Here is a 17,230-nt window from a genome sequence, read left to right as displayed (position 1 = left end):
CGGGACAGTTTACCAACAGAAACTCCCCATCACCTGGGGTGTCCAGGCTGGGGCACCATGTCCTGGCAAGCAGCCCTGGGGTTGAGCTTCATCTCTCTCCTCCACAGGCTCCCGTGGGACCACAGCTGGCAGCTCTGGGGATGCCCTTGGGAAGGCACTGGCCTCGGTGAGGCACAGGGTGTGGGGGTGGCAGGTGTGACCCAACTGGCAACCCCAAGAGCAGGCCCCTGACTGACCCCTGGTGGCCTGTGTCTCTCATCCCTGTCGCAGATCTACTCTCCGGATCACTCCAGCAATAACTTCTCCTCCAGCCCCTCAACCCCGGTGGGCTCCCCACAGGGCCTGGCAGGTCTGTACAAGGCTGTACAGGGAATGGGATGCTCCTGGTGCCCAAAGCCCTAGGTGGGTGGGTGGTGGGTGGAGAGTGGTCAGGGATGAGGGAGTCGACAGACCTCTCTGCCTTGTATCTAGCTCATGTTTTTGTGGGCATCCGAGAAGTCTTCCTGGTGAAGGTGACTTCTAAGCCAGTGCTCTTAGGTCAAAGCCTGGACAAAGACCAGGAGGCAAAACTTGTAGCTTTCACTGTGTGAGCACGGGGACCAGTGGAATCCAGCCAGGACTGAGAACAGGTCCAGCCCTAGCCTGGACTTGAAACATGCACATGTTGGTGTTTGGCCACCCACAGATAATAGTTAGGCACCAACTGTATGTGCTGTGCTTGGCTCCCCAAGGAGGCTAGGTCCTTCATTTGTCCCCACAAGGACACGCCGGGGCAGTGTGAGAACCAGTGGTTTCTCGAGGGCGTGGATAGTTACGTTAAAAGACCTCACCTTGACCTGTCCTGCCCTATCCCTGCATCTGTAACCATTTCGCTGCTCTGGGAAGAGCCAGCTTCCAGAGCACCCACTGTGCCCCGCTAAGCCACCTTTCCTCTGGGGGGATAGAGGGTGGGCTGTGGGTTGTAAATGGTACAAATGGAACCCCATAACCCTGCCTGGCAATAGAACCCCCTTGAGCCCCTAAGAATGGCTGTGTAGGTGTGGGCGCCCCCATGTGGTCAGGACTCCACAGCACTTCTTTCTCTCCCTGGGCCCTTGGACACCTGTTTGCTTCATGTCCTCCGATTCATGGCTCCTCTCTCACTTCCAGGGACCTCTCAGTGGCCCCGAGCAGGAGCCCCTGGTGCCTTATCGCCCAACTACGATGGGGGTCTACACAACCTGGTGAGTGTCCTTCTGCAGCCTGGGGCAGGGGCCACAGGTAACTAGGGCGCCTGCATCCTTGTGTAAGGGTCCGGGGTGGAGGCGTGTGTGGGTGTGCTCAGGCCCTCTGTGGCCATGTCTCACGTGGTTGAAACCTGTCTGTAAGAAAGCTGTTTGATCTTGTGTGGCCGGCGGAATTATCAACAGGACAGATGCTCTCTAACGGAGACAAGTTTTTGAGTTAATTTGTTGGGAATAGTGACTGAAACTATTGCTGCGGCCTGTAGCCAGTGAGGGTGCTTGTTCTGAGCTAGGCCCAATCTCAAGAAGACATAATTTGCAGCCACTTCTTGCCTGTGCCAAAGGGGTTCTGTGTGCTCTTGCTGGCCTAGGCTCTTGACCCCCTGCCCCCCGCCCTGCAGCAGAACAAGATGGAGGACCACCTGGATGAAGCGATCCACGTGTTGCGCAGCCATGCTGTGGGTACAGCAGGCGATGTGCATGGGCTGCTGCCTGGCCATGGGGCACTGGCCTCAGGCTTTACAGGCCCCGTCATGTCATTGAGCGGGCGGCACGCCGGCCTGGTGAGTGCTGGGCTGTGCTGGGCAGATGGGTGGGCAGCGGGACCCTGGACAGTGTTGACGAACCTGCTGCCATCTGCAGGTGGGAGGCAGCCACTCAGAGGATGGCCTTGCAGGCAGCAGCAACCTCATGCACAACCACGTGGCCCTTCCTAGCCAGCCCAGCGCTCTCCCTGACCTCCCTCGGCCACCTGACTCCTACAGCGGTAAGGAAGCCCTTTTTCAGATCTGCCACTGGACATCACTCCCCAGCCACATTCCTCTGGAAACAGGGATGCAGAGGGGGCTCACCACCCAGAGACCAGGCGCTACAGGGCTGGGCTGAAGGTGTTCTTTGCCAGGCACAGATCTGGGGTGCCAATGGCACCTGCCAAAATCTTAAGCATCCCACAGACTTGGGACTGTCTGACACCCCCTCCCCAATTTCCATTTGAAGCACATGAGGCACAGTGGGAATGGGAGAGGGTGGGACTGGATAGGTGGGGTCACCATTGGAATTTGGCACCGTCACCCAGTTGCTCCTGTCGGAAGGCAGACGGGTCCAACAGACGCTGAGGTAGGGGGTGTGCAGGTGCTGCCCTGGTCACAGCTCAGCTTTCCTGTTGACTCGTTTAGTGAGCTAAGGATTGTGCCCAGGCGGCGGCCATGCGCCTGCACTGCATAGCAGCAGTGGCACCCCCAGCACTCTTCCAGGCCCTGGGGAATCAACCCGGGAGTCCGGCAGAAAAAGCCCCTGGGCTGGGGGAGGGTATAATATACTCAGCGGTGGGGAGACTGACCATGAGCTAAAAACTAAAGACAGACACTGTGGAAAATATGTGGAGGGGCTGGCTTTGGTTGGGGGGCTGGGGGCAGGGGTGTGTGTGTGTGGTTTAAAGACGGTGGGAGCAGGGCCAGATTGTGATGTTTGAGCAGAGTTGGGGAGGAGCAGCGGCAGCAGACACTTGGGGGACGCTTGCGCAAAGGCCCGGGGTCAGGACTATGTTGAAGGAACCATGAAGAGGCCATAGGGCCTGCAGGGCCCTGGGTGTAGGAGGACGTGGACTTTGACACCAAGGGACAGATGAGGGAGCCATGGAGGGCTGTGGGCAGAGCAGATGCACTAGACTCAGTGCTACAGGCCTCCCCTGGTGGCTTCCGACAGCATCGCAGGTGGTGCTAGGAGACCTGAGCAGAGGGAGTGGGGCTGCAGTGGTCCGGGCAGGATTAGGGGTAACTGGGGCACATGGTGGAGACAGGCCTGGCCATGGGCTGCAGAGGGCAAGCTAAAGACAGGTTCTGAAGGTGGAGCCCACAGGATTTGCAGGTGTGGAGAAGGCAGTGGGATTGGAGGCTGGCGTTCGACGCCAGGTCCTGGCAGCGTTGGCATGTCACAGAGTTAGAACCTGGGGCCTGAGTGGCGTCTCCAGAAGCGCATGGACTGAGCTGGGGTAGGCCATCGGGGCAGGTGAAGGAGGACAGACTGTGTCAGATGCCACAGGGACAGCCCAGGCTGGCCTGTGGGGCCTGGTCACAGGGTGGAGTTCGGGGGAGTCACCTGTCCAGAGCGGCCCACGCTCATGTCAGCAGCATTAAGTCTCTTTTCCTTGGATTCCCTTTTTCCTTCCTTCCTTCTGTGGTAGCCCAGGCCCTTCCCCATGGTCAGTACTACCAGTTAAATGTTAGTGTGGTTGAGACTTTGATGTAGCTGTGTATGCTTCAGTCATGTATTTTGTTTAAATGGCTGGACTTTGCCAGATTGACGACCTGCCAGCACCATCTCCAGCCGTGTTTGCTCCCTCACCCATTGGATGGGATGTTCTGACCCTGCCGTGGTGTTAGGGCGTCTCCACTCTGTGTTCATGCCAGGGGCTTTACAGATGTTCCCAGATAAATCTTCTGGTGCATACATGCAAAGTCCTTGGGTGGGATTCCAAGTTATGAAATTTTGGGGTTCATGTGTCCCCTTTTCTCAGATGTTGCCAGTTGTTTTCGAAAGTGACCTTACTAATGCCTTCCCTTGAGCACTGTCAAGAATTTTCAGGCGTACCTATTTAGCTGGCAGAGGGGTACAAGCTTATTGTGGCTTGATTTGCGTTTCCTGAACTTCCAGATGCAATGAAGTAAGTTTCTGTAAAACGCCTGTTCACGTGCTTTGCCTGTTTTCCTATTGAGCTATATGTCCTTTGCTACTGATTTTTAGGCAGTGCCTATTTTGGAAGCCAGTTCTTTTTTTTTTTTTCTTCAAAGATTCATTTATTTATGCATACAAGAACTGGGGTACAGGCCAGAGGTATGGGGGGGTGAGAGGACTCACCGGAGACAGAGTGGGGAACAGAACAGGTAGATCCACTGAAATATACCTCTGAGGGGAGCAGTGGGGAGACAGGAGAGGTCTGCTGCACCATGTGGGTCAGCTCCCTGGCTGGGGATGGAACTCGTGCTGCAGTGGCTGCCAACAGCTTCACAGCGCTCTGCTTAACCCCTTGTGCTACCAGGGAGGCCCTGGAAACCAGTTCTTTACTGGTTTACATTGGTTTTCTAGCTTGTGTTCTGTGTATTTATTTTGATGGTGTCTTCTGATGATTAGAAATGTATAATCTGAAATTTGACAAGTTGACTTTATTGACTTGTGTTTCTTTGGAGAACAGCTCCTGTAGTGTCTTAAGAAATAGTTCCCTGGGCCTCCCTGGTGGTGCAAGGGGTTAAGACGCAACCTGTGAAGCTGTCTGCAGCCTCTCCAACACTAGTTCGATTCCCCGGCTGCCAGGGAGCAGTTGCCCACATGGCGCAGCAGACCTCTCCTGACTTGCCCGCTGCTCCCCTCAGCAGTGTATTCCAGTCAGTCTGCCTGTTCTGTTCCCTACTCTGTCTCTGGTGAATCCTCTCACCCCCCATACCTCTGGCCTAAACCCCAGCTTTTGTATGCATAAATAAATAAATCTTAAAAAAAAAAAGTAGTAGTTCCCTGCCCTTAACTCATGAAGGAGGTGTTCATGCACTTCCCACTGAAGGCTGTAAAGTTTGGCCTTCCCCATTTTGGTCCTTAATCTTTTGGAATTGGTGTATGGCCTGGGTGTGGTGTGAGGTAGAGATTAGATTTTAGTTTGTTAGAGTTTTTTTAGTAAATGAAGGCCTGCATGTCCCAGGAGAGCTCAAGTTCGCCCTGGCGAGCCAAAAAGGATTTGTCAAGTAGCCCCAAAGTCTGCCCAGCAGCTGACTCCCAGGCCTGTTGCAGGACTCGGGTGCACGAGCACCTCAGGTGCTGGCGAGATCAAGCGGGAGGAGAAGGAGGATGAGGAGAACATGTCGGTGGCTGACAACTCTGAGGAGGAGAAGAAGGAGCTGAAACACCCCCGGACCCGGACCAGGTGCCAGCCCCTCCTTGGCCCCTCCCTGCCCTCCCCGTCAGGACTCACGCACACACGCACATGCACACAGTACCCACACTGCGAGGTTGTCGGCAGGCCCCTCGCCTGTCCCCCTGCCTCACTGTCTCCCTCTGGCCCCCTGGCCCCCTCCCCCGTAGCCCGGACGAGGACGAGGACGACCTTCTCCCCCCAGAGCACAAGGCTGAGCGGGAGAAGGAACGCCGGGTGGCCAATAACGCCCGGGAGCGGCTGCGGGTCCGAGACATCAATGAGGCTTTTAAGGAGCTGGGGCGCATGTGCCAGCTGCACCTCAACAGTGAGAAGCCCCAGACCAAACTGCTCATCCTGCACCAGGCCGTGTCGGTCATCCTGAACCTGGAGCAGCAGGTGCGAGGTCAGTGGGGGCGCTGCTCCCTCCCCTGCCGCTGCCTTGCTCTCCCCCCAGCCAGCCTCAGCCTGTCCCTGCCTGGATCACCCCCTGCAGTGACTGCCACCCTGCCACGACTGCCCCCCACAGTGACCACCTCTCCCTCCAGGACTGTCCCTGTTCGAGATGGCACCCCTGCAGGCTGTCCCCCACAGCACCACCCCTGCAGGGACTGTCCCCGCAGACTGTCTCCCACAGTGACTGTCCCCTGCAGCAGCTTCCTCATACACACGGCAACCATCTCCACCCCCCACCCCCCATACACACAAGCACTGACTGAGCCCTCACCTGGCCTGGCCCCATGTCCACTCTGAGATGGAAGAATGAGTCTCTCTGAACCCTCTGCCCCGCAGACTTGGGCCCTTTGCCTCAGAACTGCATCCTGGGAACAGAGTCCCTGCCACCCCAGCCCTCCCTTCTCAGAGGCCCAGAGCCCCGCCAGCAGGGGCCTTGGCCAGGGTCAGTGCTGGTGCTGAGCACACCCATATCAGGGCCACGTGAGCTGGTCAGCCTCACACTCCCTTGTGCACGGGGGTTCATCTACACACTTCCCAGCACTGGGCATGGACAGGGGATCCCTGTGACCTGGCTCTTTCCCTCCCTTCTTCCTGCTGGCCAGCTGCTTCCTTAACCCCTCCCCTCCTGCGTGGCCGTTAACCCTTTCTCTCCTGCAGCGCTGTCGCTTGGACCGGAGCTGGGGCCCTGGCCTGCCCCGCCCGCTGTCCCCTCAGCTCTGAGGTTTCCACGTCTCCACGGTGGTATGGGCGTCAGCTGTTGTCCCCGTGCCGCCTCTCTGCTCTCCGCTCTCCCCCTCTCCCTCTCTCTACCCGGCTTGTCCGTCTCCTCACTTCCCACAGCAGCCCCTCCTCACCTCGCACTTGCTGCCCGAGCACCAGAAGGCCAGGTGCCCCTCAGACCTTTCCTCCCACAAAGTCCCCCTCAAATCTCCCAGGGGGCTTGAGGGAAGAAAAGACATGAGGCCTATGCCAGCCTCCAGTCTGACTGTCAGTTTGGTCTGCGTGCTTGTCCTGGGCTCCAGGCTGCTGCCACTGAAGGAGTCCATTCAGGCCCAGAGGAGAAAGGGTGAGCCAGTGGGCGAGAGCAGGTCCCAACCCCTCAGAGGACAGGGCAGGCATGTGAGCCAGCACAGTTCCCTGGCTCCCCCTTCTCAGGGACAGACAGTGCCACATGTCACCACCACCAGGATGGAGCTGTCCTCGCTGTCATTAGCCTTGTCCTGCCGAGGAGTCCACGGCACAGGCAGTCAGGTGTCTTGGCCACAGCCACGTTGCTGACAGCAGAGCCCAGAGATCCAGGAGCAGTGCTGCCTGCCCAGAGGGAGCCGGGGAGGCCTTGTAGCAGCAGGTGCCTGGCCCGGCCCCGCTTCCCGGGCGGCCAGAGCCCACCATGGAAGCACAGATTCCTCAGGCCCTCCAGAGGTGCAGGGAGGTGCGCTGGTTGCTCCTGTGGGGGTCGGGTACCCTCAGCCCTAGAGCGCTCCCACATGTCCGTTTTGGGGCCAGGCCTTTGCCTGCGGAGCCACCACCTCTCTGCTTCTCCCACTGGGGCCAGTCAGGCTAGATTCAGCTGCCGCCCCATCAACAAGTCCTCTGACAGGGAAGGTTATAGTCCCCGGAGGGCCTCCCACTGGGGTCCCTGCCTTCCTGAGCATGTGGGATGAACCAGGGTGAGGGACAGGTGAGGACATTGAGGCAACCCCACAAAATGCCCTGTAGTCAGGCCTGAGGGCCCCCTGGATATGCCCACACACCGCCTCACCTAGAGCTGGCACTGAAGCACACACACTGGGCAGCCACCGCACACGCAGCAGGCACACCGCGAGCATTTGCTCCGGGGACAGCGTCTCGGGCAGGCACACCTGCTTCCTTGGAAGCGCGCACACAGCACATGCACCCACTCGGATGTGCCCACCAACACACCGCGCACCCTCGCTGTGGCACCTGCCCACGCTGCTGCGCCACCGACACCAACCCGGGCAGCGGAACCCTCACCACCCCAGCCCCACCCCCGCCCTGGCCCATGACTAATGGAGCCCCCGGTGCTGTGACCCAGCAGTACGGAGGAGGTGCTGTCCCTGGAGGAGAAAGACCTGAGGGACCGGGAGAGGCGTATGGCCAATAACGCGCGGGAGCGGGTGCGTGTGCGGGACATTAACGAGGCCTTCCGGGAGCTGGGGCGCATGTGCCAGATGCACCTCAAGTCGGACAAAGCACAGACCAAACTGCTCATCCTGCAGCAGGCCGTGCAGGTCATCCTGGGCCTGGAGCAGCAGGTGCGAGGTAGGCGCCCAATCCAGGTCCCCAAGCCCCCTTCCTGCCCATGTGCAGCTGTTGGGGACCCTGTCCACATCTCTGGTGGGCTCAGGCTCTGCAGTGTCCCCAGAACACCAGCTCTGTTATCTGCAAACCCCTAAGTTTCCAGTCTTGGGGCTAAGTCAAGAAATAGCTACATGTGCAGGACCCTTGTTTCCACCTTGTAATTCTTCTCTGATGCCCTCCTGATACCCTGCCCCGCACCTCATGTTCTCCCTTTCTGGAGACCCTCTCCCATAGTGCTCTCTCCCCCCCCGCCCCCCAGAGCGTAACCTGAACCCCAAAGCGGCCTGCTTGAAGCGACGAGAAGAGGAGAAGGTGTCTGGTGTGGTCGGAGATCCCCAGATGGTGCTTTCGGCTGCCCACCCTGGCCTGAATGAGGCCCACAACCCCTCTGGGCACATGTGAAGTGCCCCATGGGACAAGCCACCTGGCCCTGGACCCGCTCCCGGGGCAGGTCTCCATCCTCCCTGAGGCAGGACGGGCCTGCCTCATCCATGCCTGTGCTCAGCGTGGCACCAACACTGACCTGAGGACACTACGCGTGATGGGGTGATGAAGGGAACCCCAGCCCTCGCACTCCACCCCGGGTCTCAGCCTCCTTGGCGCTCTGGGCCCTGCCCAGTGGACCCTGAAGCTGCACCTCAGCCCTGCAGCCCAGGCTTGGACTGGAAGGACTTTTTTTTTTAACCAGAAAGCAAATAAGAAAGACCCACTTTGTCAGAGAAGAAATGCCTTAAATAATAAAGCGTGCAAGAGATAAACACGTCACTCACAGAGGGAGATGCTGTGCAAACTGGCTTGTTCTTCAGAAGCCACCAGCAATTGTGCCTAAGCCGAATATTTTTTTTAAGGAAAATTTAAAAAAAGTTACTCATGAGATTTTTTTTTTTATTATTATTATGTAGAGAAAAACTAGGAGACTACGTTTGGGCTTTTTTTTTTTTTTCTTTTTTTTTTTTTTTTTTTAGCTTTTTTTGCATATGTTTTGTAAGCAACAGAATTTTTTGTATAAAACTCATGTCTTGCTATTACTGCTGTTTCTAGAATTAAGTGCTGGATTTCATGATCAACCAGATTATTAAAAATTGTGTTAAAAAGAGCCAATGTAAACCGAGGTTCCACCCGCACCCCATGCGTGGAAGCTTTGGGACACAGAACCTGGGGTAGAGTGGGGAGGGGAGGAGAAGTGTGTGTCTCCTGTTCGGCTTTTCAGGGGGTGGTTTTCTTGGTTTTGCTGAGTGTCAAGTGGTGGGTGGGCCCTTCTTTATTGGGGGTCCTCTGTCCCCATTAGGGGGACACCCCGGACCCCTCCTGGTGAAATTACCAAGGACCCCGAAAGCAGCTTAGGTCCCCCAGGCATCCCCTGATAGCTTCTGAGGACCCAAGCAGCCTGTCCTCTCAAGCCACAGACCTCTGAAACAGGGTTTTGTTGGGACCAGTATTCCTTGGCAGGAACCATGTAACTGGACCACGGTGCTGGGAATCCCCGCAGACCTTTCCTGTGACGGGATGGGATGAGGTCACAGAGAGACTCTTGCCACCCCATGTAGTGTGGTGCAAGGCTGGAGCCAGGGCTGGTGCAAGGGAGCCGCCATGTGTGCCATGACTCATCCAGCCTGCCTGAGTCCCTTTCTCTGGTCTTGTGTGACACCAGGAGCTTTAAAACCAAACCCAGTCTTCCTGGAATCCTGTGGTCCCAGGGAGATCACACAGTTGTCACCCTGTGTCACCCACATGGGGTGACAGCTATGGGGTCTCAGCTTCTTTCCCTTTACCACCTGCAAAGGGGCCTTATGCACCCCAATGCTGGTCAGCATCTCAGGCATCCCCCCATACCCTTATGCTGCCCTGGACTCACCCTGGGACTGGAATCCCTGAGGCTGCATAAGTGGATGCCAACCAGGAGCTTAAGGAAACCCCAAGGCCAATGCCAGGCACGATGGCCTCCTCACCCCTACTTCAATGAGCCAGTCCTTTGTGGGGACGACTTAGTGACTCCACTTGGTCTGTGTGTGTCTAATGAGAAGCCCATCTCCGTTTCCCTCTACTTAGCTTCTGGGCTTGCTGATAGGTACAGAGGGGAGGGGTTGGGACCTCAGAGATTATTCCAACATGGGGGCAGGTAGCACTGGGAGAGGGAGACCATGGTTGTGTCCTGGGTACCGTAAGAAACTTCAAAATTTTTTTTTAAAGAGTATACAAGTGTCAACATAGCTGGCTGGATTATTTGAATTTTTTAATGATCCTCTTTGAAGGTCAATTTGAAAATCTCTCCTGTATGTAACAGCACTGTAGCAATAAATGTGACATCATGAAATGTTCCGATCTTTCAGCTGCTGTGTGCTTAGAAGTGACAATTGGGGGTCAGAAAAGGGATGCCTTCAACTAGTGGCCCCTTGTGTCCACATCACAAGGAAATAGCTTAAATGACTTGAGGTGTCCCACTGAAGATGGCACTGGGCAGGGGGGCCTCCCTGGTAGTATAGGGGTTGAGTCTCAGCGCAATCACGACTGAAGCGTGAGTTCGATCCCCGGCCAGGGAGCTGACCCACATGGCGTAGCACACACCTCCTGTTTCGCTTGCCGCTCCCCTCAGCAGTGGGAGCAGTAGATCCACCTGTTCTGCTCCCACTCTGGTGAGTCCTCTCACCCCCCGCTCCTCTGGCTTACACCCCAGGTCTTGTATGAGTACATAAATAAAAAATATTAAAAAAAAATAAAGACAGGGGCCTCCCTGGTGGTGCGAGGGGTTAAGTCTCAGCACTATGAAGCTGTCCGCAGCCGCTGCAGCACGAGTTTGATCCGCCACCAAGGAGCTGACCCACAGGCCGTCGCAGACCTCTCCTGCCTCAACGCTGCTCCCCTCAGCAGTGGATTTCAGTAGATCCACTTGTTCTGCTCCCCGCTCTGTGTCTGATGAACCCTCCCTCCCTCCCTGCCTCCCTCCCTCCCTCCCTCCCTCTCTCTCTCTCTCTCCCTCTCTCTCTCACACACACACACACACCCGCACCTCTGACCCGTACCCCAGTTCTTGTATGCATAAATCTTAAAAAAGAAAGACAAGAAAAATAGGTTCAAATCTCACCCTGGGCAAGTCCCTTCCCGGTTAGGTCTGCTTTCTTAACTGTAAAAACCGTTTTGGAACACAGTAAAAGCACAAAGTTGCACTCAACTATTATGTGCCCACGTCGCCGGCGGCCACTCGGTGGCGGGTCACTGACCACAGACGCCGGGAGACACCCGCGGCCCGCGCCGGACACGCGCCCACGAGCCCCGGCCGGGGCCCCCCCTCCGCTCGGCAACCTTCGAGGTTTCCCCGCCCCTCCCGGAAGTTCCCGGAGGAGTAACTACTTTTCGGGGCTGCGCGCGCAGCACATGTGGGCGGAGCCTCTTCTCCGCATGCGCACTTCGGAGGCCGCGCCTGCGCCGCGCGGGCTTGTTGGAAGGGCCGGGGTCACCCTGAGCTGCCGCCGCTGCCAGGATGCTGACCAGGTTCCTGGGCCCGCGCTACCGCCAGCTGGCCAAGAACTGGTGAGGACGCGGCGCCCGACCCCTCCGCCCGCCCCTCCTGCCCTTGCCCGTGCCGCCACTGCCGCGACCCTCGCGGGTGCTGTCCCGAGGCTCGCAGAGGCGGAGCGTCTGCCCCAGGCCCACGCACAGGGGGCGGGGGGCCCGGCCTCCGGGCCGCGCGCGCGCCTCTGAACCCGCTTCCCCGGCGCTGCCGAGGGCCGGGTCCGGTGCCCGACGGGGCGGACACACCTCGGCTCTTCAGGCCTGCAAACGGGATCTGCACGCGCCTGGCCTTTTTTGTAACTTATGACACTGAACAGGAGCGTGAAACGGATAGCGATGCCTGCCTCTGCCTCCACGTGGAGGCCGGGGTGGGGGTCGAGGGGACGCCTGGTGGGAGGCTCAGGATTGGGGCGACCTCAGCCCGGGGTGTCCGCTCGCGTCTACATCACGCGCCGAGGAACAGTGGCTTATACTTGGCAGTCGTGTCCCTGATCCCGGGCAGGGAGTGCCCTGTGGGGCTGTTTCTGCACAGTGGGGCTGGTTACACTATAGGAGGCCCTACAGTTACACACTGGCTGTGGCGCTTTACAGCTGCGTGAGGTCTGGGGCCATCCCAGGTGTCAGCGTGAGAATCACGGGCAGCCATGCAGCCCCTCCAGCCGTCAGCTCAGGACTCCCCAGGCAGGGGTCTTGGTTCCCATCTGTGCTTGGGTAGAGCACGTCCCCAAGGCTCCCGGTCACTTACCAAGCGCTACTGTGTGCCTGCTACTATGTGCTGGTCTCTAGTGCCCAGGAAGGCTGCTGAGGAAAAGAAAACAAATGAGGTTTATGAGTTAAGGCTAAGCTAAAATAGAAAAGGGGAGGGGGCGTGCGGGGAACTGCTGGCGGGCATGCAGCGAGTCCCACAGCCTCCGGCTTCTGGGAGACAGGTTTGTGTCTGAGATTCAAGACTTTGAACCTGTGTGCTAGCCCCATGCCCCAAAGCCCTGGTGTCCTCTGAGAAAGGGGCGAAGAGGTGGGTGAGGGTGTGACAAGGAAATGCCTTGAGAGATATCAGTGTTTTAGTCTCAGCATCCCTCCTTGGTACCTGTGGGAGTTCACGTTCAGTTGCTTCCCTCCTTATGCATGTCCACAGGGTACCCCGGGGGGTGACCAGGAAGATGGCCAGGCAGAGGCACCGCTGGCCATCAGTAGTCCTCAGCACTGTTGAGCTGTAGGCGGGTCCTTCTCTGTTGGACACTTGACACTGCCTGGTGTGATATCAGCAGTCATCCCCAACCCCACCGAGGCACACCGTTGAGTCACGTGGGCCATGTGCAGAGAGTGGTTTGGTAGGCACCTTGGGGCAAGGTGGGGAGCAGCTGGTCATTTCCCTGTGGAAACAGGCCCTTCTACTGCGCGCCCCAAGGAGCAGCCTCTCTGATATACCAGACAAGGGGGTTGTGATGATCCAGCAAGGAGGGGACCTGGGTTCAAATTTCGGCCCTTCTCAGCCTGTGGTGGGATCTGTCATGTCATCTCTCACTGTGGAGCAAATGACCCCCAGAGTTAGCAGCTTGACAAGCAGTCATTATCTCACAGTTTCTGAGGGGTAGGAATTAGGGCAAAACTTAGTTGGTCCCCTGCTCAGTCTCAGGAAGCTGCAGTCCCCCCTTTCCATGCTCACACCTGTATTGGAGGCCAGGGCCAGCTCACGGCATGGTGGCAGGGTCCCCACAAGGGGAGTAGTGCCCGTGATGGGAGCTGCTGTCTGTAACCCCACCTGGGAATGGACTCCTGTTACCTCGCTTACTCATTGCAATGGGTCCTGCTCACACTCCAGGGGCCGGGCCAGATGGGTGCTGGTGTGACCACCGGGAGGTGGGACTGTCCCAGCCATCCTGGACTCAGTTCATGCCACGTTTACCTCCTGAAGTGGGCAGGCACTGGTGGGTACTGGGAGCCCCACCCAGGCTCTTTGCTTGCTGCCCGCGTCCGCAGTGACTCAACTGCCTTGTTCTGCTGTGTAGACAGAATCTTGATGGTCGAACCCCTCTGGGGTCTATCTAACCTGCTGTCGTGGGGTAGGCAGTTGCTATAAGCCTCATCAGTGGCGCCTGCGTGCCAATATTACCTGTTGTTGTGATACTTACAGACTTTTGTGTTTAGCAGCAGAATGTCTAAATAAAACTGTAGGCAGGTCCCAGCATGAAAGCAGATGCGTGTAGAGTCGCATAGACACAGGCAAGGTGGGGACCCAAGATCACCCTGCCCCCCTGCCCAGGCCCTCTGCTTGAGCAACCTCAGAGCCCTCTGCCTTGGGGATCATCAGAGGGATGTGTGCACACTCTGCGCAGGGGCCAGACTTACGGTGGGTGCTGGGGTGGTGAGGGACCAGCTGTGTGGCTGGAAGATGAGTCCCGAGCAGGGCCTGACCCCTTGTCCCCTCACAGGATTCCCACGGCGGGTATGTGGGGTGCCGTGGGCGCCGTGGGGTTGGTGTGGGCCACTGACTGGAGGCTGATTCTGGACTGGGTGCCCTACATCAATGGCAAATTTAAGAAGGACAGTTAATTAAAGCAATCCTCCAAGGACCCCTCTGGTAAGTTTTGGCGCTGTCGGTGGGTGAACCCCAGGGAGTGGGCTTGTACAAGGCAGTTGTTTCTGAGGCTGGGGCCTTGGGGGGCTCACCTAGGCTGTTCACCCTGGAGAAGCCTGCCTGAGTGTGGAGCTCTGCGTTGGGGTCCCCAGACACTGAGCTGCAGGTGACTAGCCTCTCACCTTGAGGGGTGGCCTGCCCCATAGTGCTCCATCCTATAGGCTGACCCGACCCCACACCGCGCTGCCGCCTCAGGAGGCCAAGCCCTGGCTGGGATGGAGGGGCACCCTGTTTCGTAGGTGAGGGCAGGGGAGGCTGGCCCACAGCTGCCGGCGCTTGGAACATTAATGACCCTTTGGACTGGTCCGTTTGTCTCTGCTGTGCCAGCCGCGTTGCCCGTGTTGCTACGTCTCTGTCCATGTGACTGTGCGCCTGCCCCTTCATCGCCGTCACAGGTCACAGAGGGGGGCCTCAGGCCCCCAGCCACCAAACTACTAAGCGGCCACTTTATTTATTTAAGGATTATTTATTTATGCATACAAGAACTGGGGTGCAGGCCAGAGGTGTGGGGGGGCAGTGAGACCATTCACAGAGACAGAGTGGAGAGCACAACAGGGGGATCCACTGAAGTACACTGCTGAGGGGAGCAGCGGGGAGCCAGGAGAGGGCTGCTGCGCCCTGTGGGTAGCTCCCTGGCCGGGGATGGAACTCGTGCTGCGGTGGCTGCCAATAGCTTCGTAGTGCTGGGACTAAACCCCTTGCGCCACCAGGGAGGCCCTAAGTGGCTACTTCAGTAACACATCAGGGAACCCCGCTGCAGCACCTGCGTTCCTCCTTGCCGCTTGGCTGGGAGCCCCCGCTCACCCTGCCCTGTTCCCCCCAGGTGTCTGCTGATGCTGGTTTCTTCCATTTGCGTCTGAAACAGCCTGAGCCCTCAGCATGGACTTTGAGGACATTCACAGCTCCTGAGGACTCTGTTTTTGAAAATGGCTTTGATGTTCGAAGGCACACAGCATTAAACCTCGCTCTGAAACCTGCCCTGCCTGGATGTGGTTGTGCTGGGACTTGGTTACCTTAATGCAGCCCCGGTGGGTTGGGGGCATGGGAGGGGTTTCCTTTCAGTGCCAAAATTATGCCCATCAAAGAGTTTCTGGTGACTGACCGACAGGGTTTGAGATGCTCTGTGATGTCACATGACAACAAAATTGCCTAAAGATGCATTTCTCAGAAAGTATCCTCGTCGTAAAGCAACAGGTGTGTCGGGTAACCATGTGCACAGGCACCAGCAGGTAGGCAGGCAGAGAGGGGGCCCGGGAGGCTGGCAGCAGCCGAGCCTCCAGCCCCCACCATCTCCGCATCTTCTCTCTAGCTTCTTTCTGGCATTCTCTTTCACACTGACACTCATGATCTCTCCCGGGTGTCCGTACTTACAGGTACACTCGCCCTCCCACAGCAACACATCACCCTGTGCGGGCAAGGAAACCTGGGCGGAAAGCAAAGGTGCAGGCGGTGGCCATAGAGGCTAGTGGCGGGAAGGCAAAGAAAAGCCGGAGTCCATTTTCCCTACAATGAGACTGTCTATCCCTGCCTTAAATGGTCCACAATCAAGTAACAAACAGTTTCTGTGGCTCAGGAAATTGGAAGGAACTTAGCAGCGTGAGCCTGGCTTGGGGTGTCTAATCACAGCCAGGGTGGCCTCATCCAGAGGCGCCACCTCTGGCAGAGCAACTGCTTCTGCATTAGCGCCCTCATGTGGCTGTCTGGGGGAAGCGCAGCTCCCCATCTCCGAGCACTGCTTGAACGTCCACGTGGTGGCCATCTTCCCCCAGAGTGAGCGGCAGAGCCCACTGCACCTTTTATAACCTCCCCTCCGGAGGAGTAGAAATAGGGTCTGTGTCTTTTATTTTAAAGATTTATTTATGCATAGAAGAACTTGGGTGCAGGCCAGAGATGCAGGGGATGAGAGGATTCACCAGAGACCTAGTGGGGAGCAGAACAGACAGATCTATTGAAATACACTGCTGAGGGGAGCAGCGGGCGAGTCAGGAGAGGTCTGCTGTGCAATGTGGGTAGCTCCCTGGCCGAGGATTGAACTCAGGCCTCAGCGATGAGACTTAACCCGTAGGCCACCAAGGAGGCCCGGATCTATATTTTAAAAGGAGGAACATCGGAACTGTGGACATGATAGACCATCATAAGGGATACACTGCATAATTAGTTCCTGTTTCCCCTGCCTAGTTCTTGCCAACTCTTGCCAAGTTCTTGAAATTTTCAGGAACATTCTAAGCATCTTTGTGAAATAGCTTGTTCTATTAGGTAGCTCCAGCTGCCATGGCTAAATACCACTGACTAGGCAACTTAAATAGCAGAAATGAATTATCTCAAGTTTCGGAAGCTCTGAGTCCAAGGTCAAGGTTCCAAAATGGTTGGTTTCTGGTAAGGTTTCTTGGCTTGCAATGATCATCTTCTCTATGTGTCCTTAACGTGGGCTTTGCTGAATGCCATGGAAGGAGAGGAAGCAGGTGTTCTGGTGTCTCTTAGAAGGTACTTTGCCACACCCCCTTGACCTCATTAAACCTTCACTGCATCTTTAGAAGCCTAGCTCCAAATGCTGCCGTGTGTGTGTGTGTGTGTGTGTGTGTGTGTGTTTTGGCAGGGGGTGTCAGGGCTTCCCTTTTTTTTTTTGAAGATTGATTTATTTATACAAGAACTGGAGTACAGGTCAGAGGCACGGGAGGGTGAGAGGATTCACCAGAGACAGGGCGGGGAGCAGAACAGGCAGATAGAGCAAAGACACTGCTGAGGGGAGCAGCGGGCGAGGCAGGAGAGGTCTGCTGCACCATGTGGGTTTCTCCCTGGCCAGCCGGGAATCGAACCCATGGTGCAGAGGCTGCAGACAGCTTCACAGCACGGCGCTCAATCACTGCGCCACTGGGGAGGTCCAGGGCTTCACTTTGTGCATTCTCTTTTCATCAAAGCTTATTTTGGGGAGTGTGGGGGTTTGCCATTGCCATTTGAAAACATAGCAATTTGAATTTTTAAGGGCTACCTGGTACTATATCACATGCACCATTTATTAACTAGTCTATTGGGGCATTTGTCTGCCATCACTTGCTATTACAATAATGTCTGTGATATTATATCTGAATATATCTGTCATATAACACGAGGGGTGCAATATGCGATAAACAAGTTACACTTATAATTTTTAAGCAATTTCTAACTCAGAGTAGACTGTGCTAA

General features: G+C 56.8%; 2 protein-coding genes across 4 annotated transcripts in view; both read left to right on the top strand.

Moving 5' to 3' along the window:
- The window catches only part of TCF3 (transcription factor 3), a gene marked incomplete at both ends in the record, with an annotated part of 33,000 nt that extends 24,699 nt beyond the window's left edge, over positions 1–8,301 (top strand). The window contains 8 exons of one of the 3 annotated variants that reach the window (XM_084250696.1): positions 108–166; positions 271–349; positions 1,150–1,223; positions 1,628–1,786; positions 1,866–1,989; positions 5,001–5,133; positions 5,292–5,527; positions 8,159–8,301. In XM_084250696.1, the coding sequence (XP_084106822.1) occupies positions 108–166; positions 271–349; positions 1,150–1,223; positions 1,628–1,786; positions 1,866–1,989; positions 5,001–5,133; positions 5,292–5,527; positions 8,159–8,301 (1,007 nt within the window). Of the gene's footprint in view, positions 1–107; positions 167–270; positions 350–1,149; positions 1,224–1,624; positions 1,787–1,865; positions 1,990–5,000; positions 5,134–5,291; positions 5,528–7,633; positions 7,861–8,158 lie in introns of all 3 variants that reach the window. The other 2 variants (XM_084250695.1, XM_084250694.1) reach the window with 2 other exon arrangements.
- A 3,076-nt stretch (positions 8,302–11,377) lies between these two features.
- Positions 11,378–15,024, top strand: UQCR11 (ubiquinol-cytochrome c reductase, complex III subunit XI; the record flags this gene model as incomplete). Its single annotated transcript, XM_084250713.1, has 3 exons — positions 11,378–11,427; positions 13,842–13,990; positions 14,871–15,024. 2 exons carry the CDS (start codon positions 11,378–11,380, stop codon positions 13,960–13,962), a joined length of 171 nt encoding a protein of 56 aa, XP_084106839.1. The 3' UTR covers positions 13,963–13,990; positions 14,871–15,024.
- Between the last annotated feature and the right edge of the window lie 2,206 nt (positions 15,025–17,230).

The sequence above is a fragment of the Talpa europaea genome (assembly GCF_964194135.1).
Source record: "Talpa europaea genome assembly, chromosome: 12".
NCBI classification, from domain to species: Eukaryota; Metazoa; Chordata; class Mammalia; order Eulipotyphla; family Talpidae; genus Talpa; species Talpa europaea.
This window is presented reverse-complemented; position numbering and strand designations above follow the sequence as displayed.